Genomic DNA, 22,158 nt, shown 5'->3' with positions numbered 1-22,158 from the left:
GCCTGAGGTTCAGAGGGACGACAAATGCCGTGTCCTGAATTCCCTTTTATCTGTGCTCAGCAATGTTACTGCAAGTCAATCTACCAGCAGCCAGGCTCACAACTAGATTGAAGACATCTTCTCTCTTACCTGTAGTAGCAATACAGTCAAATCCCACAAAAGCATAAAAACACGTGGCTGCCCCTGAGAGGACTCCTTTCCATCCATAGGGCATAAACCCTCCAACACCGTAGAGCTTTTCTTCCTGTGTTTGACTGAAAGGCATGGAACTGGGTTAGAAGTGATCCTGCCTAGCTGGGAGTCACAAAGCTGCTGATACAGCCTATAACAAAATCCATAGCCAAAGTCTGAAGAAGCAGGCTCTCCCTTTCATACAAATACCAAGCAAAATGCTAAGCCCTACCCACTGCTGAGCTTTGGACTGGCCTGCAACATCCTGGGGAATGCATGGAATAAAAATGATTCATGATTTTCATGATTTTGTGGGGTGGAAAAAAATCTTAGGTAAGACAAGGAGAAAACAACATGAATGTTAAAAATCCTCTCCTAACATTACTGCATGTGTGTAGATACATATATTCATATAAACAAAAGCTTTTAGAAAAGCTGAAGACTGAGAAACACGTGAACCATCCACTTTTTACTTCAGATGGACTCAGATAAAGGGTAGGTAAGTAGACATAAGAGTAGAATGCAGGGTGGCATGGTCCATTCTCAACTTCCAAATTCTGTATGCAAAGCTCATACTCAAACCATGCCTGTAACCGTGAGAGAGAAGCGGAGCCTGGATCCCTGACACACCAAATGCTCTGCTGAGCCTTATCCATAGTTCATTTAAGCCAACAGAGAAACACAGGCTGATCCCAGTACACCCTGGATTGTGACCCCAGATCCATGTGCCTTATGTTGAGTGACATATAACAAGCATACCCTTCAGTTCAAGTGACTTAGGTCACTTTTTCAGCCTTTGTAAAGATTAATTAGTGAAAAGCCTTTGTAAAGATGAATTAAGGCAGTTAAACTAAAGTAAACCTCAAATCTGCAAGTCTTCTCACACATAAAGATCTGAACTCTCTCACAGAAGCTCTGCTGAGACTTAGATGAAAAGTAGCCTACAGAAATAGCACAACCCAAATGTGGATTACTCTGGAAACAACGATAAAATAAACCTCAGACAGGTTTTACAAAAATAGTAAGTCCTACAGGTCAAAGAGCTGTACTCATACTTTGAAACTCTTGCAGTAGTTGGTCCTCGCATGGAAATAGCAGGAGGAAAGGAGAGGGGACCTGTCCTGTAGAAGCAATTTGTTTGAGGCAGGTTGAATTTTGAAAAGAGGCTCAAGAAGCAGTTTTTTTACACAAGATAAATTTTATGCCTACAGTATTTATGAATCTCACCAGATTTTGTCCAACTGTGCTTCCTTGCAGACCATCATAAAGTATTTAGGTAGCAAGCCAGGACTGAGCTGATATATGTGGAGATATTTAAAGGCCCTTATTCTGTGTGGTACAGTCTCAAGCAAAAATTAATAGCGTTGTCTTACTGGTAAGCCTTGTAAGCTCCTTAATTTTGATCTTGTGCAGGATGACAGAATTTTGGCCAAGCAGAAAAATGTCATTAAAAACAGATTTATTGTATGCTTGCAGCAATGCATTAAAATAATCTGCAACTCACCTTCACTTTACTGAGGCACTTAGGACAAGGTCTCTATAAGGTATAACAATGCCCCAAGAATATTGTTCAAGTATACAAAGAAAGTCCACAGCTATACTTGGACATGGCTTCATACAGGCACCAGACCCAGCCTGGTGTAGACTTGAGTAGGACATTGTCTAAAGCGCTCTTTTCTCTCAACTTTGGATGCTATATTGGTTATAAGGCTAGAAATGGTCAATCCTGCAGCAGGGCCCATGATGGCACAGCCTACTCCTAGCACTTTAAGCCCATCAGCACAGCCTGCTTTCAGCAAACACACACCAAAGACAGCTTTGCCTCCAAGGTATCTGGCAAAGGAGGCAGCCATCCCATTCAATGGTTTTCTAACTGAGTCCACAACCCCACCATTTAAACTTGTTTTTGAAAATGCACCAGCTTCTGAGATGAAAACATCCAACCTACTTGTCTTTGAAAGTGCTATGGCTGGTGTTGTAAATGTCCTGTTCAGTCAGGTTCCAGTTTTTAACAGATCCTTTCACAAAGCCAGAGATCACGACAAATCCCAGGACAAGGACGTTGATGCAGGTGAACACTTTGTTCACCAGGGCAGATTCTTTCACGCCGAAAGCTAAAAGCCCTGGGGAAGAAATGGCACAGGTCAGGTATTTCAGCACCAGCAGCAGGTGCTTGGGACTTGCAGACACAGCTCAACTGTGTTCATGCTGTGCTCTGCCCAACTTATCACACCTTGTTCCTTCACAAACCAAGCAGCTCAGGATTAACTCATCCAGAAGTAGGATGAGCACTCCAGCTCAGACATTACTGCTGCAGAATGTGACACACCTTCCCACCCAGCAAACCCATGTGGACCGTGTCCCTGGTAAAGTGCTTTGCTAATACACTTAAACTACTCCCACAGCCTCAAACTCCATACAGAGACCAGGAGAAAGCACAACAGGTGGTTTTCAATGAAGGAACATTGTCTTAGAGCCAAATGCAGAAGTTATGAACAACACTCAACTTTCCTTAGAAACAGGGAAATATGAGCAGGGACCAAATCCAGGAGGATTCTACTTCTAATAGCTACTACTAGAGCTGAAGACAAAGAAGAAGATGGCATCTTGGAAATCCTGCTCCAACTTAAATCAGAAAGAGCTTTGCCAGCGAGTTCAGTGAGAGCAGGATTTCAGCTTGGTCTTCTTGAAGGAGAACATGGCTACATTTATTTCTCTGGAGTCTTGTATTCACTTGCAAATTGAAGCCCACATGCATTTAAAAAAAAAAAAAAAAAAAAAAAAAAAAAAAAAAAAAAAAAACCAAAACATTAGTACTTGAGACTGCAACCAAGTCCTCTTTCTTTTTTCTCTTCACTTTCCTGGCTCAAAGCAACAAAAATTGGAAGATTATCAAAGGGGGAATAAGTTTGATAGACCAACTGCACGAAATTCTTGTGTAATAGGATTTGTGGAGAAAAGGATTAAACTCCTATACCTGCTTGAGGATAACAAGTCATCTTTTCTTTTCCTCCTTATATAAAATTTGATTGAAGGTTTTAAAAATGGCTCAAAAAATATAGAGAATGCTCCCCTCTAATTAAAAACCTTGTAAACAGGCTATGCTCTGTGCTAACTCCACAGCAGCAATATAGGTCAATCCAACACTTGTAGCAAAGAAAGAGTCTTTAATATGTTGTTCAGAATAAATCAGGACTTCATGCTCATTCCAAAAGCAAACTATGAGATTACAGAAGAGGGAGGTGCAAGACCCACAAAACCCCTCCAGTGCCTTACCTGTCAGGATGATGATTATCACCACAGCAAAGATGTCTGGGTATTTTGCAAGCACTCCAGGAGCATCCATCGTCATGTATTTTTCACAAAATTTTTCAATGTGCTGCCCTATGATTTCATCAAACGTCGCACTCCAGGCTCTGGCCACACTTGAGGTTCCTGCCAGAGGATAGAAAGGACAAAGATCACCCTTTGTGGCTGGCACATGATCCAAAACAGGGGGAGCCCTGAAAGGTTTTTCAGTATGGAGGGCCTCAAAGCAGCCTTGCACATGTTCCCAGGTGCTGGGAGTAGCCTTTCCTCCCCATACCCAGCCCACAGCTTGTGTTCATGCTTGGCATCTGCTCTGATGGTAACACACACAGCTGATGGGCCTCAGACTCATGCTGAGCTGACAAGATGAGAAAAATCCTTTTAGTCTGGCTTCTTTGCAAACCTCAACTTTGCCTTAGATACTGCCCTGACTGATCTTTTCCTTACATCCCCGAGGGCCTGATCTTCCCCCAAACCTGGTAACTTCCATTACCAGAGAGGTCCAAATGTAGTGCTGGCAGAAGTCCCTGGCAGCCCCAGTTAGGTGGCTGCAGCCCAGGCAGAGACACCTTAAAGAATCCAGCTGACCTCCAGCAGTGCAATGCTGGAGCACCAGAGCCTGGACTACACCAGTGGCCAGCTCTGCACTCTGGCAACACTCAGGTCTGCTCTGACCTCCAGTGCTAGAGCATCCAAGCAGGAAGAAGACTCAGATACAATTTACATGTTATCTGAGCATAAGTCAGCCTATTGCAGAATGCTAGTGATGACCACAGCAAATGGAACAGCTCCTGCCTGCAATAAGTGCTCAGGCTCTGCCCTCTGGGGCTGCTTTTTGTTTCCACTTGAGTGCATCCAACCACCTACAGCTTGCTGGGGTGATGACTAAACCTGGGGTCTCAGGACAAGCAAGTTGGGGACAGCGTCTGGGCCATAAAAGCCATTTTAGAGAACTGAAATAGTAACAACAAAGAGCTACCACCAGACAGCGACAGCATTTTGTAAAGTAAATAGGCTTCGGTAAAAGCCAACTTCTTTCTCTCCTGTGTTAATGCTACACTCCCAATGTCTTATACAGTACATACGCTGTATATAACAGCACCTAATTGCATATCATAATTATTACTGTACCTAATTACCTAGTTAAAAAAAGAGACTGGCTTGGTTTTGGCTTGCAGAGCAGTTCCTCAAGGGATGCCATCAGGGGCCCCTTTCCACCCAGAACAGTCTGTCCTGCCACACTCACCTGTGAGTGCATGTTCAGGTCCCAACTTCGGCACCTGCAATCCTGTCAAACAATGTCTGTGCTCACCCACAGCCAAATCCTCTGCAGCACCAATGGGCAGCACCTGCAGCACAGCTGGGAACACGCACCTGCCCAATCCAGCTTTGCAACAGCATAAAAATTAAGCTGCAGAACAGATCTGTTGGGAGACTCTTCTGTTCATCAAGACAGAAAAGTGCAAAGTGTGAACGAACACCTTTAGAGAGTTTGGACACCAGTGCCACCAATTTAATCTTGAGAAATTGCAAAAGTTATCATACACCACATTACAATTTTTCAGGTTAGCTTTGGCACGATTTGAGGAAAAAGACTATTTTAGTGCTATTTTTTTGTCCTACTTCTAATATTTTACATTCTAGGACGGGAACACCCAGCTCCTGCATGAGTTATATTAGAGGCCAGCTGCTTGGATGCCAGTTCTACATAACTATCAGCCATTTATCCAGAACTCTCTGTAACCAACAGGCTTGAGGGAGCAGGGCGAATCTGACATTCTTTCAACAACACAGACACCTGGATAATATCTTGCTGTTATTAGAGAGCACAGTGCAAAGACATTCAGCTTGTACCCAGGAGGATTTACTAGTTCTGGGTCAGCACAGCCTCACCAGAGAGGATTTGGCTCCTGCCTACAGCACACAGCTCCCAGAACTGCAGAGCTCAGGTGCTGGTCATGCTGCAGGAACAAGCACAGACAAGGAGGTTACCAAGCACCAGGAAACCCTAGCAGCATCTACTTACCAGAGATGCCATTACTCATTATACCAGCTCCCACCAGTTTCTAGTTCCTGAAACACATCCCACAGTCTGGCACAGTTTCCCAAACCTACATCATCCCAGAAGAAAGTACACTTCAAATCCTGGTCCTGGACACCTTTCTCCTTCTCTCTAGACTGTAACTGATAAGTTGCATGCCCATTTTTTTTCTCATCACTCATCTCCAAGACTCCACACGAGCCTTCCCCCAAGTCAAGTCACTTCAATTAATTAAAAGCTACTGGCCACCCATCCTTGGGATCCCAGGATTTCTTTTTCCACTGTTGTAATATTTCCTGAGCCAATGTCTGAGAACCTCAGCATGAAAACACCACACTGGCTGAGCTCCTTGGAGATACACATTTTCAATGCACTGCTTGGAATTTTCTCATTTTCAATTTCTCATTTTCTTGACATTCTCAATTTTCTCATTTCTAATTGGCAAGATTAAGAAAAAAAATGGTTTTCTGCCCCTCTCAAGCGCTGGTTCTGAAGTGCAGCATGTGCCTGTCAGAGACTGGAAGGACTGATGTCTCAAGACACTTAGGGTTGCATGTGTGTGTGAGTCAAGTTTTTCCCTGGTGATGCAGTGCCCTGCCCCCACACTCCCCAGCTTTTATTTCAGTCCTGCACTAGCACACCAAGGGCAGGGCTCCACTCTGCCTAATCAAGCTCCTGAGTGGCCACATGACCAGAAGTCCCACCTGGGGGGAGGGTCCATGAAGACTCAGGGGTTTTTAAGGCTGAGCATGAGTGCAGCACATCTTGACCCTACCTTCCTCTTGGAGTTTGTATCTGAACACTGCTGGAACCCAGATGCTGGTAACTATCTGTATTTTTCTGTATCTTCTGTCTTTTGCTCCTTCTTCTAATTCTCTCTTCTTGGAACATTTTGACTAACTTAACATGGAATGGGTTTAAAGTGTGCTAAGTTGGATGGGCTAAATTAATCTGTGAGAAGTGTCTTATGTTGATCGGGTGTTGTACTAAGCCTTTAGCCAAAGTTTTCTGATTTTTCAAGTTTGCCAGTAAACTTCTGTGTTGTTTTGACCTCTTGAGAATATCTGGTTGGTATTTCTCCTGTGTATCTAACCCAGAGTACAGTAACCATTATAAACACTTTCAAAAGTCTCCTCAAGCAAGTTGATTGGGGCCTTACAGTGGCAGTCAACATATCTTTCTCCTCCACACCCCAGAAGCTGCTGGGAGTTGTCCTTGCTCACAAAAGGGGTGATTAGCTCTGAGAGAAAAGCTGGGTAAGGCAAAGAGGCCTCCTCTACCTTGTATCCTCCCCCAGTGTTTTTCCACCTCAGCTACCCTTTCTCACAAATTATGCAAAAGACAGTTTGAAAATACACATTCTTGACCCAGGACTGAAACAAAAATAAGGAAGTTGTATTTGAACACATCCACAGATAGTATCTACTTATTTTTTACTGATTTTTCTGCCTTGTGACAATACAGTGAGCAGTCAACTCTGAAATAAGAACTGAGGCAGTTGCTCAAAATCCATTATGAGGCGAAAAAAAAATCTCAGAAATACCACTCTGAGCCCAGATCCTCGGAGCAGAACATTCAGTAGGCAAAACTTTTCATTGTGCATTTGCAGAATCGGGTTTTAGGACAGCAACCACGGCTATATCACTCATTTTGGTCGTCCAGTATCATGGTAGAAAGGACCCCAAAACCAACTAGATGAAGGGCATGAAGGAGACGATTTATCATTACCTTTCTGGAACAGAAGAAAAATTACCAAGAAGTCTGTTCAATTTTTCTTCGTGTAGCCTAAGCAGAGTCCATCGCAGAAGTCTGGAGGAAATTATATGCTTACTTTTTTAAAATTATTTTTATCTACTCCTTGCAGTGAATGAAATTCACAAAATAGCTACGGGACTCTGATTTCTTAAGGACAGGAGTTTAATTGACTCTGGCTTTTTATCTTCTCTTTTTTTTAAAAGAAGAAGGAGGAGAAAAATATTTTAGGTAACACACAGAGGAAAGCCAGTGTGATCTCAGACAGGCAGCTGCTATGCCACTATATTGTTCGTCATATGATCTTACCCTCCAAGCACCATGGAAACTAAATTCCAAGGTAATGCTTACAAATCCCATAAAATGCATTAAAAAAAAAACAACAAAACCAACTCCCTTAGTAATTTAGCATAGTCGGTTTTCAGTTTAACTAGCAAGCTTTCAGTCTCAACTGGTGAGTCTGTTGCAGCCTTAGAAGCGTGATAACAAGCAGCCTGCCCAGAATGTGCTTGAAAAGACATGAATCCTTGATTAGCAAAGTGTGGCTTAGTTTTAATGAATCAGCTGAGTTGCACAGCACATGCTCTGAGCTTGATCCAGGGCCTCTCCTAGTGGGAGTCAAGGGCTTATAAGGGATTTGGTTTGTACTTTCCAGAGACTGTGAACCTGCAGATCATCTCAAGATTAATTCTGCAGCAATTCACAAGACAAAACTCTTATCTCCAGATACTTTAAATAGATCCCAAAGGGACCAGAATTAATCCTGGATCAGCTGTGAGTACAGATGCTCTGTATAAAAGCACCTTTCTGTGAGCAGCTCCTTTCTCAGCAGAGAGGACACTGTTTTGCACTCTAACAAGTGTGCAGCAGCCAAGGGATGCCAGAGGGATGAGGTGGAGATTCAGAGGAATTCCCAGCAGCAATAAGCCCTCAGCCAGCAGCACACTCACCTCACCAGCTGGCAGGAGCCATCAAAAATGCATCCCACTGATGAGTCGTGAAATCCTCCATGAGTGCAAGAGTGAAGCATCTATTTTGTAACAGTAACAGAAGCACCCAAATAAGGGAGACCTTACAGGCCAGGCTACCGCCTTGAACTAAAGCCAGGGTCTTGCAGCACACTCACCATACTTACCAATAACATAGGAGAGGATTAGATTCCACCCTGTGATGAAGGCCCACAGCTCCCCCACAGTCACGTAGCTGTAGAGATAAGCTGATCCTGTCTTAGGAACTCGAGCACCAAACTCTCCGTAGCAGAGTCCAGCCAGCACTGAAGCCAAGGCGGCAATCAAGAAGGAGATAACGATGGCGGGTCCTGCGTTCTCCCGTGCCACAGCTCCAGCCAGGACATAGACACCTGCACCCAAAGTGCTGCCTACACCCAGAGCCACCAAGTCAAACGTGTTAAGGCATCGCGAGAGGCGACTGTCTTCTCGAGTGCAGTCCACATTTTTCCGACGAAGAAGCTGGTTTCCAAAATTGGTAAGTTTCTGACACTCCATCTTCCTGTTTGGGCCTGCAAGGAAGATGCTGCCATCATTATCGAGACCAGAATACCCTCCTACATCTGAATCACTGCACATGTACAGTGCTACAGCCCTGTTACATTTCAGCAAATGAAACTTTCCATTTTCCACCTTTTTACAGGGTGAAATACCTCCTTTGGCATTTTATCTAGACCTACGATGGGGAATTAAAAAACAACGTCGAAGCATTTTCTGCTTCCAACTCTCAGTCACGCTGCAAACTTTGTGCAATCCCAGGAGAGAGGCAACACTCCAGCCCAGCTTCCACCCTGCCCCACAGTCACTCACTTCACACACAAGTGGGCAAACTAAAAATACAAATTTTGTCTTTCAGATTTCAGAGGGGTTTTCCTGGACAAGAGAGTACTTTAAAAGTGAATGTTCCAGCTGCCCCATTTACTACACTTCGGTTCACAGTGCAGAGAGCTCATGGAATGCACAAACCCTGTACTAATGCGATTAATTTAAACCTGAGGACATTGCAGGGTTGTATGTAACACATCCCAACCTGATGGGTTCTCAGCCTGAGGGAACAGCTACTCCAGGACCACCTCATCTGTAAGATGGGTTGTGCAGACATCAGATTTTCTCTGCTTTGCTCTACAAATCTACAGGCTGTGTGGCCACAGCCTACAAGGACGAACCTCATCTTCCACCTCAGACTGTGTCCTCTAGCTCCAACAGCCCTACCCTGATACCCACACTGTACCATTAAGCCTGGCTTCAGCAACATGGCTTTAAAAATGTTTCTTCATTAATTATGGAAAAGAAAAAAGGTCCTTTTATTTAGATGCAATGCTGGATTGAGGCACACACTTTCAAGCAGTACACATTGCACATGGACATCAATACTGTGCTGAGAATAATGAGCAGGCAAAAATACTCCTAAATGCAATTTACAGTACAGTTCAGTGAGATTGGTACTTCATCAGCTCCAGCTAAAACCTAGTGTAAAAGGTGGAAAAATATGTACTAAGAAACTTAATTAACTAAGGCAACAGTTAAATCCATGCTTCAATCTTGTCATCTCAGCATCAACTACAAAACCAAAAATCCTCTTCACTTTTCCAAGACACTGGCCGTAAGTCCTGGCTTAAATCCTCTTCTCTTGGCTTTACACTAACTCCCCTACTATGAAAAAGTAATTACAACTGCAGGAACAGGGCTGAGGATTTACAAGGCCCACTGTGTCAGGAATTGTACCCCACCAACAGCTCTCAGACATGCTCCCAACAGACAGGGATTTAGACAAAAAGAAAGCCAGGTTTTAGGCCAATCTCACAGAAGTCTTGTTTCATTAACCAGGGGAGTTCCAACACACACAGAGAAGGAAAACTATCTTCTCCCTTCAGCAGGAAGACAACCTGAGTCTTTACCTAAATACATGCATATGCCATGACTGTACACTCAATCTCCTTTCCACCTGAACCTTACCCAAATCCACGTCAGCCAGGGCTGCTTTTGGCTGGACAACTGCCCAACTCCCTAAAGCTGGGACAGGGCAGTCACAAACTCAGAACTGGGTTAAACAGACAGGAAGATTGTGGCACTGGAGTATCTCCTATGAATTCTGTTGCTTTTTGGGATGCTATCTAACAACAACGGTAAACCTTTTACTTCTTATGCAGACATCTACCTTAATGAAATCTTGTATCCTGTAAAACAAACATAACTTTGTGGTCTTAATTCTGCACTGAAAATGAAGGGGATTTTGAAGTCTCCAATTTCTTGCTGTGTCACAGACACAGACATCATGAGAAATCACTTCCTTGGCAAAACCAGGGTTGATGAGGGGCAATGTCACCAGGAGAGGAACAGACCCGTAGTGCAGAGATGGAGGATCAGGGTGACAACTTGGCAAGGTCCTAGGGGGCAGGGGGATGTACAATTTATTCACTAAAAAAAAAATAACCTAGTGAATTATTTCAAGTTTATGTATCACTCAAGAGTATCCCAGAAAAAACATATTTCAAAGCCAATTTCACTTGGAAGCTCCCTTGGGCCTATCTACAGGTTCAAAGCTGTACTATGGCCATCAAGAATAAAGCAGAACTGCTTTTTACGGATAATTTGCTTAGAAGAGGGGCTATTTAATTATGACAGACCTGGAAATTAAGACCAACATCCTGCAATTGGCTTGATGCCACTGGACAGTGCTCTTCTAGCTGAACTCCAGATCAAGATATCAACTCCCTCTTTCCCAAAAAAATCAAAGTCTGAGCATCTCTGTTGTGAATAGAATACTTCCTATAGCCTGCAGGTAACAAACAGGGAGCCTGCAATGGAGCCGTGTTCTGTGGCCCTCAAGCACAGCACTGTCATTCATCTCACAGGCCACTAATCACCATCCTAAGCATCTCTTACATGTTTTCTTTGCTTTTGTAACAGCAGGTACCAAATCAACCTTCCACTTTCAATTATATTCACTGTAGCTTGACAAAGGGACCTTCAGTGAAGAGAAATGAGATTTTTTTCAGGAGAACAATCTTTTGGTTTAGCAGGATGTAGTACAGAGTTATTACACCTCTGCCTAAAACCTCCTCGGTATCATTTGTTATCTTTGCAAGCATATCAAAGGGTGATTTTGGCAGAGATTATGATCTTTCCTCTCCTTAGAAGTTGGATCCAGCTGTGATTTCGCCTTCTGAAACAGTCATCCTTGACTTTGAAGTGACCCTTTGTTCTGGGCTGCTTCCCACACCCAACCTCACCTGAAAAAAGATGAGCCTTTTTTTTTTTTTTCAATGCACCACGGTCAGTATTCCTGTGGCATAAAGCAGTCCAAATAACATAAGAAACTATATATTATTCCAGAAATGTTACCAGATGGTACCTTAACCACTTTCAAGCTGAGGAAATTTGAATCTGAATGAATATAGATTAGTTTTGTTCTGCACATATCCAGCTCTCACCACTGCCTTAGATCTGGTTTCTCCAATTAGAAACACTGAGCGGCAACTCCCAGACACTCAGACCCTGGTTAGGAAATGGCTTCACCCCAACACTTTGGGTATCTCCATGTTTTGGTTGGAGCAGAGGTTTTGGGAGCAGTGGGAAGCAGGACACACCCAGGCAGCCTAGCAGGGTGGACCCCAAGACAGGGGCCACATCCTTGGGTGAATCCTGTCCCACTAAAATCGGTGGAAAAGCTCCCACCAACTTCAATAGTCCAACTGCTACTCATGTTTTTATTACAGTGCATTTTATGTTTATTACTTTTGTTCCCTGTCCAACTTTTTGTGTCATGACTATTGTATTTTCAAATAAAATAAGATTCTTCCTTTTATCTAATGGTTAACATATCTATTATATCAGGTTGATAGATTTCCTTCCCCATTCCTCAGAAGAAACCCATAAGAAAATAAGCAATCTGCCATGTCATTGACAGCAAAAAGGAAACCATAATAAACATCTGTCCAGCTAAACATAAAATACCATGTGTAAAAATAAGCCAACAGGGTAACGTTTTACATAAGCAATACTATCACTTCCTCAACAATTACAATTTCTGAAACGCCACTCTTTACCTATTTCAAGGCATTGCTATTCCTGAGAATTTTCTTCTCCACTTTGCAGAAGAGCACAAAACTAAAGCAGATTAAGCAGAACAAGGCGTTTTCTATTAAGGATAGAAGAAAATCTAAGCCTAACCTTGCTGAAGAAGACATGCTTGGGACAAATGCTGAAGACCAACTCAGGGACTTTGACTGCAGCCATTTGCAGATGCAGCCACCAGCAAAGTGGCCAGTGAAAGCAAAGGCATGACCAAGCATTATGCAAAGCTGGGAGTTATCTCACTATAGCAGCAGCAATAGCGAGAAGTCCAAGTCAAAAGCCACCAAAATAGCTGCAATTCTTTGCATTTGTTTTATTGTGTGTGAACAGATGTTGTCCTGCTGAAGTATTTTAACCAGAAAAGGAAGGTGTCTATGTGGCATTAAATTGTTCCCTTCCTTATTATTATTATTTTTTAATATGTGTGCAAATGTATGCATATACCTCAATATCCGTTAATCTAGACTACATTTGAGTGCATATACTTACATATAGGTGGACATTAATGTTAAATTCTTTCCCAATTTTGTCATTAAAAATCAAGATCAGCCACTAGCAAGGCATTTGCTGCTCAAAGGAAGGGAGCTAGGCAGTTAAATACAAACAACACATTAAACAAAGGTATGGGCACACAGAGGTGTGGGTGTGCAGTGTACACAAAACCCAATCTTATTCACCTGTTTAAAGGCATACTGCCTGTCTGAAGGGAAGGGGATCATATTACTTTCCTTTGTTGGTCCTTTAACACCAGGAGGGAGGTGGTGCTGGGGGACCAGCCCACTGTCACGGACAGCTGGGCATGCTACAGGTTTCTATTCCTCAGTCTCCTGAGTATAAAGAACATTTTCAAAGCAGCATTTGCCTACTCCTCTCCAGGTGTCTCACAGACCTGGAGGATCTTATTCCATTGGAGAAGGTGCAGTGAAGTGTTCTTTATAATCCCCCTATGACCCACTGACCGGCACTCGGTTACTGAAAGGGGACCACCAAGTCCCACTGGACATGAAGGAAGTGCTCAATTACTGCTGTTGGGAGAACACCAGGGTGCTGCAGCTCACCCAGTTGCTTTCCAAACAGTCATGGCTACTGACTTTCAAGGTCAGAAAATCCTCTCATCCCAGGACAATTTCCAAGATGGCAAAGACCATCCTTTTCCACAAATTCAGACGGAGATTTTCAACTTCCTCAATATTTCAAAGCAGGCAAACTTCAGTGTTTTGTCTCAATACCTGCAGCAAAGTCAGTCTGGGTTATTTTTGATGATATGCAAAATCCATTTTGAAATGAGCAGCCATTTTTGACCAAAGTAAAGGACGGAGGTTCCTGCTGTGGAAGTCATGAGAAGAGTACTTCAAACACTCAGGATTCATGCTTAAAAAATCTCCAAAATGGAAGTTGTGCTGCTCCTTCCTCTGCACAAAACTCCAGCTATGATTATCATCAAATGTGGAACACAATAAGCCATTCAACAGGGAAAAAGTTGGATAGACACTAATTCCCCTAATGCAGAAACACACATCATATCATGCTTAATTTGCAATGGGGAATTTGATGTTACAATCACTTTCCAGCTGCGGGCACAATGAAAGGTTGGGACCAGGTACAATAGAACTCCACCACCCACGTGTTGCAAAAAACAGGTTAAGAAAAATACCTTTTAGACTCCAACTGGATATAGTGCACCCTGCTTTAAAACAGGGAAAACAGGTGCAGCCAGACAACGCTTGTTTCGGCAGGGTTAAATCATGAAACCAGATCTTCCTCTCCCTAGCCTACTTTCTATCATCCCATAGCTGTACCAGAATAACCACCTGGGGAATCATGCTGAAAACTATCACCACTGAAACAAACTCAACACTGTGACTACAACTGAGCGAATGGCAGACCACCACAAAGAGCAGCCAGGGCAAAGAAGAGAGATGTGACACTTTCCAGGATACATTCCCATCTGAGAAGTACCATCCAGTGAAAGGTGCCTGCAGTTCCCTCAGCCCTTTTGGCCCACATCTCAAATTTCAGCTGGTGAAGATCCTGTCAGCTCCAAACAGCATCCAATGTTTTGAGGAGGATAGTAGCGCATTTGCCATCCATAGCTCCTCAGAGATAAAAAAGTTAAGGAAATGTCTTTCTGCCTAGCCATTAAAGGGCATCACACCTCTCTAATTACATGAATCACTATTTTCTGATGAAAAAGTCTCCTACCAGCTCTAGTACAGTCTCGTTAAACAGTTCCTCAGCATGACTTCAAGTTACACCTTGCAAGAAAATCGCTTGATTTAACTCCCTCAATTTGTCATAACAGCAAAGGGGATCTCCACTGATAATTACACTTCCCAAATGAAAGCCTGAGACAGATTGGCAGGGATTCACATGAAACAACCCATCGTTCATAATCTGCCAGGGACTCAGCCTTGGTACTGAGCAGAAAAAAATTAATGCTCTGGGAAACAATATTAAATAAGTGAGCTTCTGTCTCTTTAAACACGGATAAAATGAAGACAGATCTTTGCTCAGCCAAAAGCCCTGGCCATGTCATTCAGCATAAACCAGTTGTGGTCTGTGGAGTTCCTTGTGCCCTTAAAGGAATTTCCAACTCCTTTGCCCTGGAAAAGCAACCCCTCCCAGGTGTAACAAAAGACTTCGCCCCCATGGCTCCTTCCAAACATTGTGCAATCTTCTCTTTGGTGTCAATGGGCAGTGTGGACAACCCACTGTCAACATGCCTGGTGGGGGTTCCCTAGCAGCAAATGAATACCCATACACAGACAAGAAACCCAATCCGGCAGACACTTGGGACGAGTGGACCCAGATCCTAGCGCAAACATCAGAGGAACCCCAAGAACTAGAGCAGTTGGGGTCCTCCAAGGCTCATTACTCATTAATGCAGTAATGAGCCTTGGAGGTTAATAATGGTTCAATATCAACCTCCTAATGCACTCTTGACCCACCCTGAACTCATTCGGTCCGCCCATAAAAAAGACGTAACCCCATTCAACAAAGATTACACCCCCCTAAACTGGTGCAACTACACCAGCCCTACAGCTTCTGTGTTCTCACTCCCTCCCAAAGCACAGCCTTGGGGAGTGTTTCTTATCTGTGGAGACTGAGTATGGGCCGGGATCCCCTCACACCTTCAAGGGGCCCCTGTAGCCTTGGCCAGCTTACTACCCTTACCCCAAACATAACCTTACTTCAAAATCGGAAATTCCTTTAAGGGCACAAGAGACTCCACAGTGGTCCTTGGACAATAGTACTTGGAAGAAGGTGGGAAATGTCCCCTGGGGGATAAGGAAGTATGTTAGTTAAAACGATAGTGGAGAAACAAACAAAACATTAAGAGCCGCAATCTTTATGCAAAACAAAAAATATCCTGCACAGACATGGGACCGATCAGACAGACAGAATAAAGGAAGAAGACTTCCCCAAACACCATTATTTCACCAGGATGAAGGGCACAGCCAAGCTGGGACTTTCAGGTGCAGACAAGGGACAGATCAAAGTGGGTATGAATAATTGGACTTTGCTACAAGTCTCTGAGCAGCGGGGAACAGGTGGAGGCCAACAGGGAGGTCATGGAGAGCAGTGGCAGCTCCAGCTGGAGGCAGGACCATGAGGCAGCTGCAGACCCTGGTCACCCTTTCCAAGTTCCCTTGCATGGAACTTCAAAGGTTCCTTCCAAACCAGACCATTCTAGGATTCCATGAAAATTCAAAACATGCGACATCACTCCTTTAGGCTTCTGCAATCAAAACAAAGTCATTAGCAAAGTAATTAGAATATATTTTTGTTAATTTGGGAGTTTTCCCATTGATTTGCAGGCCATTCAAAGACAACACAGTGATACCAGGAGGTAAGAAATGCAAGAAGCTGGCAGACTTGGCCTAGCCAAGAGGCCATTGCAAAATACCATGCAGACTCAGGTCCCTGGTTTTCATGAGGAGAAGCAAGCATTACCTTGTAGACACATTTATTTATACATTTATTATTATTTATTATAAATTACAGTTTATTTTGCCATCTGTATGGCTGAATACCAGGTCTTGCAATCCACATCCCTCCATGAAGAAGGCTTGTTCAGGCTCCCTTGGAAGCACAAGACAACTGAGAGAAGTTAACTCACTTAATTAACTCCCATGAGCAAAAACCAAATTTGTCATCTACTTTTTATTCAACCCCATCAGTGTAGTAGTTATGCAATCTGTAGGCTAAAATCTTAACTCAGTTTTCTGAATGTATTGGAATTGTCACCTGCACCTCCCTGCCCTTCATGCAGAAGCCTGATTTGCCCCAAAAAATGCTCCTGCAAGCCAGTGACAGATGTAAGTGAATTCACCCAGCACATAGTCCTGTCAAGGGAAGTTATATTCCTATCCTTAAAAATAATTGTGTCCCTATCAGCAGAATACAGTGTTTGGATATGTACACACTTTTTATTAGGAGAAAAATGACTAATATCATACAAACTGCTCAACTTTTTAAAACATTGGTATATTTTTCCACATCATCATTCTGACATCAAAGGAAATAATTCCTAATTATGTTTATGGGACTGGGGGAATACACAGAGAGACCTAGATACGACAGTCTTGGAGAAGTATGGCGAAATGTATAATGCAACACCTCTCAGAACATACTGTGCCATCTCTCCCCATGTCACTTATCTAGAACAAAAAACTTTGAAGTATAATAAATTCTGCTGCTGCAAGGTGCTTTACAACTGGCTGTAAATATTCTGCTTAGCTCCCCTGCCTGGGACTTGCAAAAGAAAATTGGTGGTTTTAGAGAAAGTAAGGGAAACAAATGATAATTACCATTCCCCCACAAGAGTCTGAACAGGAACGTGAAGAACAAAGCACTGCTGTTGTGTTTTTGATGGTGCCCTGCACCATGCCGCTCTGCTCTCCAGGTAATTCCTTCAAAGGAAAAAACAGGCTCAAAAATGCTCCAACATCTGTGACGGTTTGTCTGTAGCAGCCAAAGCACAACAGTGTTGGATCTAATCACTAATAACGGGATGGGGTGATCAAGAGGCGTTCCAAGAGCTTTTTATTGCATTATCAGTCTTAGTGAAGGCAGAGACATGAAAGATGGTAAAATTCACACTATAACAGAAGCTGAAGTTCTCTTTGTTACACGGCCTTTTAAAACCTTTTCAGCCAATAGGATAATGCTAAAAGCTTACAAGCATGTACTTAGGCCAATCAATGAACACTACACGTACACCTTTACAGCATACAATAGTTGCTTGTTTCATATTTTTTGCAGCTCAGAAACTTTGTATGCGCCAAATATTTCAAAGCCTAAAATTCAACTCTGTTTCAAATCTCTATCTATGTAAGCTTATTGCAACACTGTGAAAGTCCTCTGCTTTTTCAGTTCCCACACAAGAACTGACAGCTTTTTTAGGGATCATCCTTGTGTTTCTGCACATACCAGGCAGGTTATCATAGTACCACTCGCAGGATTTATAATCCACCACCTTGGTGATCTCCGGCAGCGTCAGGGACTCTGGAAGGGCAGCAGCTGCTGACTCACCATCGAGGAAGGCCGTTCCAGCCAGTGCTGCCACGGCATTAGATTTCTACAAACCACAACAGGAAGGTGGGAGCCCCAGCTCCTGACACCCCCCAAACTACCCAGGAACCACAGGCAACAGTCAAGAATCATGCAACTAGTGGGCCCATCATATGTCAAGTGATAGCTCCCTTGTTTTGTTTGAGCATCAGATTCAGTTATGCCTTTTTCTTTCCTTAGGTAGGTTTTAGTAGCCAGTAACGTTGCAACAACTGCACTATGTAGGGGCACCCAAACACCAAAACAAACCCACTCTTACAGCAAAACTGCCATAACTCTTCCCAAAATCTTTGAGATTTCCAAGAAACTCACAAGTTTCTTGAGATAAATACTTGGACCATTCATGACTTTTTTTATACGCAGTGGAAAGCGGATAAGCAAGCCAGGTAATTTGTTTAAGTGTACTGGGCTAAGGTGAATCACACCCCATGAATATCCATCCCTCTCCTGACCACCTTGGACATGGATGAGTACCTATGGCCAGATGAATGCCACCTTCAACACCATTCAGCATGTGACAGATTTTCAGAAATTTTGACCTTAGGATAATGAAGGATGGGGATATAACAGGTAACGAAAAAAAATCTAGGATACAGAACACCCACCCGGGGTTACTAACTCTGGGTTAGCATTGACTGCAGCTGACCCCAACCAACCCTGCCCAAAGCACTGAAGGAGCTCTCCACAGCACACAGCCTCACAGTGCCAATGGTCAGTAGCTCTAGTTTCTCCACATACAGAGTTAAGTCAGGAGGACTTCTTTGCTCATCCTTCTGGAGCAGCAAAGGGGCTGTGTCACATCCCTATCTGTCTTTGTCACCAGGATGGCAGAGACAATAAATCCCAAAAGGATCAAGCCAGCATCTACTACCCAGCACACTCACTCTCTTTTCCTCCTGCCCCACTCTACACTGGTGCTTTTAGCATCACAGATAAACATGAAAAGACAATTAAACTTAAAACTTTGTTTTCTATTCACTTAAAAGTGAGATACAATTGGAAGCAACATTTCTGAAAGGCTACTAAAGTCTCAACGACCTGTCCTCGGAGTGGAGGAACTTGCTAGATCAAGAGTGAACTAAAAGGTAGGAGAGGCAGTAATTGCAGTAAGACCCCTGTCCTCCTTCACTCAAACCATATTTCTCCCTCTCATCTTTCCTATCTGCTTTTTCTTCTTTTCCCACCACTCCTTTTTTCCCCTCCCTCTTGCACACACCAGGCCAGCAACTGTGCTCAACACCAGCTAGATTGTAACTCACTCCTGTGGTATCAGAACCATGCTATTGTTACGCTTGGAAAAGAACTCCAAGATGACCAAATCCAACCATTCACCATGTCACACAGCTCAAAGCAGCGACACACAACTGAGGCACACCACCATGAGAATGAATGCTACCTGCCATCTGGCAACAGATTACACAAGAAAAATGAGGAAGAACCTTTCAACAATACACCTTGGAACTGGTTTCTCCGGTCTGATTAAAGAGTTACTAGCTTCCTCTTCTCTGAGCTAATTTCTTCAGTTTAGAAAAAAAAGTATTGCAAGAATATACTCCACGAGGAGGCAAGAGCATATTGTGTCTCACCCACATGGCACAAGTGAACTGCCATAATTAGAACCCTACTAGGCCTCACGTTTCTGTCACAGCCCACTCAAGTGCCTTCTGAATGAACACATCTCTGCACTGTTCAGCACAGCCCTACAAGCAGCAAGGCTCAAAATTTTACAAACACCACCAAAGGGGCATAAGTCGTGGAGTAAACACCCAGTAGCTCCTCTGCCCAAGAAAAGGCCTTATTTTAAAGCCAATATAACCATCATGGGATAGAGCACGGTCAAGGTCTGACCCTATCAGATGGTTCAAAATGCAAGATACTTGAAACACTTGAAAGCAAAGTAACTTTCAAACCTCACAGCAATCCAAAAGCTTGCTCCTGCTTTATGCCAGGGTCAGCACTTGCAGCTATAGAGCCTGCGCCATAACACAGTCTTTTGCATTATACGGAAAGCTTGTCCAAAAACCATGTCAGATGGCCACTAAAGGCAACACAAGTCCATAGAGCACCTATTTCTGCCTGTTGTTTCCAAGTTTTCATTGTGTTTGCCTCTAACTCGGAGGCAGCACACAGTCAAGCACCAGCGGGTGAACGAATGGCTCCAGGGGTCATTACTGTGCCACGGCAGAGGGTCCCACATGCCACCCCCATGGCCACCTGTGACCACATCCCCACCCCTCGGCCCACGGCTTGGCAGAGCCCACAGAGGGGGGAAAAGGGAAGCGGGGCAGGCTATCCGCTAGTTCAGCTGATGCTGGACTGATTCACCATGCGGTTCTTGCTCAAGCAGAAAATAACATTTGCAATTGACCCCAGCAAGTGGCACAAGCGCCGAGCTAAGGGCGGGTAACGCCTGTACCTGCAGCAGCACCATCACCGCAGCCCTTCTGCCCCTCCAGACCCGCAGCCTCTCCACAGCCGCCACCGCCTTTCCCTCACCACAGCACCTACAGAAACACCGCCCTGCTCCAAAACCAAGGCTTCTACCAGCTGGCAACAGAATTAATGATGAATTCCCTGACTAATCAATCCATCTCCCTTGGCAGCCTAGCACAGTATGGCCGGGGGCACAGGCTCCCGCGCCAAGGCCCTCCCCGCCGGCACCCTGGAGGCGCAGAGGGGCCGCGGCACGGCCCTGGTAGCCTGGGGTGGGGGTCAGGGGAGAGGAGGGGATGGCTGCGGCGGGGCTGGGCTGTGGGGCTGTGCTGTGGGGCCCGCAGGGGCTCGGGCGGGCCGGAGGCGCAGGGCCGGGGGCGCAGGGCCGCGCCGGCAGCACCGCGCGAAATGGACGCGCCGCGTGGGGCCCCCGCCCGCCCCGTCCCACACTCACCCAGCCGGGGGCTCGGGCGAGCGGCACAGCAGCGACCCCAGGCTCCCCCTTGAAGCTTTAGAGCTCCTGCGCGGGCCCGCCCGCCCGATGGTGGAACGGGTGGAGCTGTTTGACGTGGGCACGGCCCCACGTGGTGAGGGGCAGGGCCGGGCCGGGGGCTGCGGCCTGCAGTGGGACCATCGCTGGATCGGGCACAGGCCAGGGCACAGGCCAGCACCTGCAAACCGCTTATGCCGCTTGTCTGGCGTGGATTTAAAAGCTGCTCAGCTTTCCATTTTCTCCTCATGCTCCTTGGCAATGAGAACTGAAGGCTAGGTTGGACTATATCAGGTGTAAGGCACAGCTTAATGGTCCTGCTCTTTAGAGCTGCTGGATTCTGCAGAACATGGTTGAGCGAGGGACGCCATCTCTGGTGAAACGGATGCAGTGGATAATCATAGAATGTTAAGGTTTGGGAATGGATGTTAAAGATTATCCAGTCCTAAACTTTCCTGCTGTGGGAAGGGACACCTCCTGCTCCACCACGTTGCTCAAGGCATTATCCAGTCTCTCCCTGAACACTGCCAGGATTGGGCATCCACAGCCTCCCTGGGCAACCTCTTCCAGTGTTTCACCACCCTCACAGTAAAAACTTTTTCCTAATATCTGACCTAACTTCTTTCCTTTTCAATTTTTAGCCATTACTTCTTGTCCTATCACTACAGTTCCTGACAAAGAGTCCCTTTCCAGCCCTCCTGTAGGCGTCCCTAAGATACCGGAAGGCTGCCGTGAGGTCTCCACACAATCTTTTCTCCAGGCTGAACACCCCCTGATAAGGACAGAACAGCTTTTTACTCACTTGATAAGGACAACTATTTTACTTCTTACCAAGGACAGTAGAACAGAACAACATAGTCTTGGAGAAATAAAGGATGTAACTAAGGCAAAGAAGAAGTCAAGCAAAATGCAAGCAGGATGCCAGCTCAGCTCTGCAAGGCTGAAAAAATAGAAGCTAACTGAAACAATGATATTGTACTTAATCAAAAGCAGAGGTTGAAGAACAGCCCCCTAAAAAGGACACTGGACTTTGAAGATGGATCCCAAAGAACCATAGAAGGACTTTGATAAGGGTTGTGACTGTGTTAAATAGGGTGACACCAACAAGGTATCCCATCATCTTCTGACTCTGTCAAGGTTTTTAGGATTTTTTTTGTTTGTTTGTTTGCTTGTTTTTTGTACTACTACATTTGTATTTTTAATATTCCTAGTAAAAAACTGTTATTCCTATTCCCATATCTTTGCCTGAAAGCCCCTTAATTGCAAAATTGTAATAATTTGGAGGAAGGGAGTTTACATTCTCC

The 22,158-nt window shown here is 44.5% G+C and overlaps 1 protein-coding gene across 2 annotated transcripts in view; it reads right to left on the bottom strand.

Annotated features, from left to right (window-relative positions):
* Positions 1–20,897, bottom strand: part of SLC7A1 (solute carrier family 7 member 1) — a 31,423-nt gene extending 10,526 nt beyond the window's left edge. For both annotated transcript variants that reach the window (XM_083883164.1, XM_083883165.1), the window contains exons 1-5: positions 20,819–20,897; positions 8,409–8,792; positions 3,448–3,606; positions 2,120–2,294; positions 130–254 (exon numbers count right to left, since the gene is read on the bottom strand). In XM_083883164.1, coding sequence (XP_083739290.1) covers positions 130–254; positions 2,120–2,294; positions 3,448–3,606; positions 8,409–8,778 — 829 coding nt within the window. In that variant the 5' untranslated portion in view covers positions 8,779–8,792; positions 20,819–20,897. The remainder of the gene's footprint in view (positions 1–129; positions 255–2,119; positions 2,295–3,447; positions 3,607–8,408; positions 8,793–20,818) is intronic.
* Between the last annotated feature and the right edge of the window lie 1,261 nt (positions 20,898–22,158).

Source organism: Zosterops lateralis (assembly GCF_965231275.1).
Source record: "Zosterops lateralis genome assembly, chromosome: 2".
Taxonomy (NCBI): Eukaryota; Metazoa; Chordata; class Aves; order Passeriformes; family Zosteropidae; genus Zosterops; species Zosterops lateralis.
Note: the sequence above shows the minus strand (reverse complement) of the source record. Positions and strands in the feature narration are given on the sequence as shown.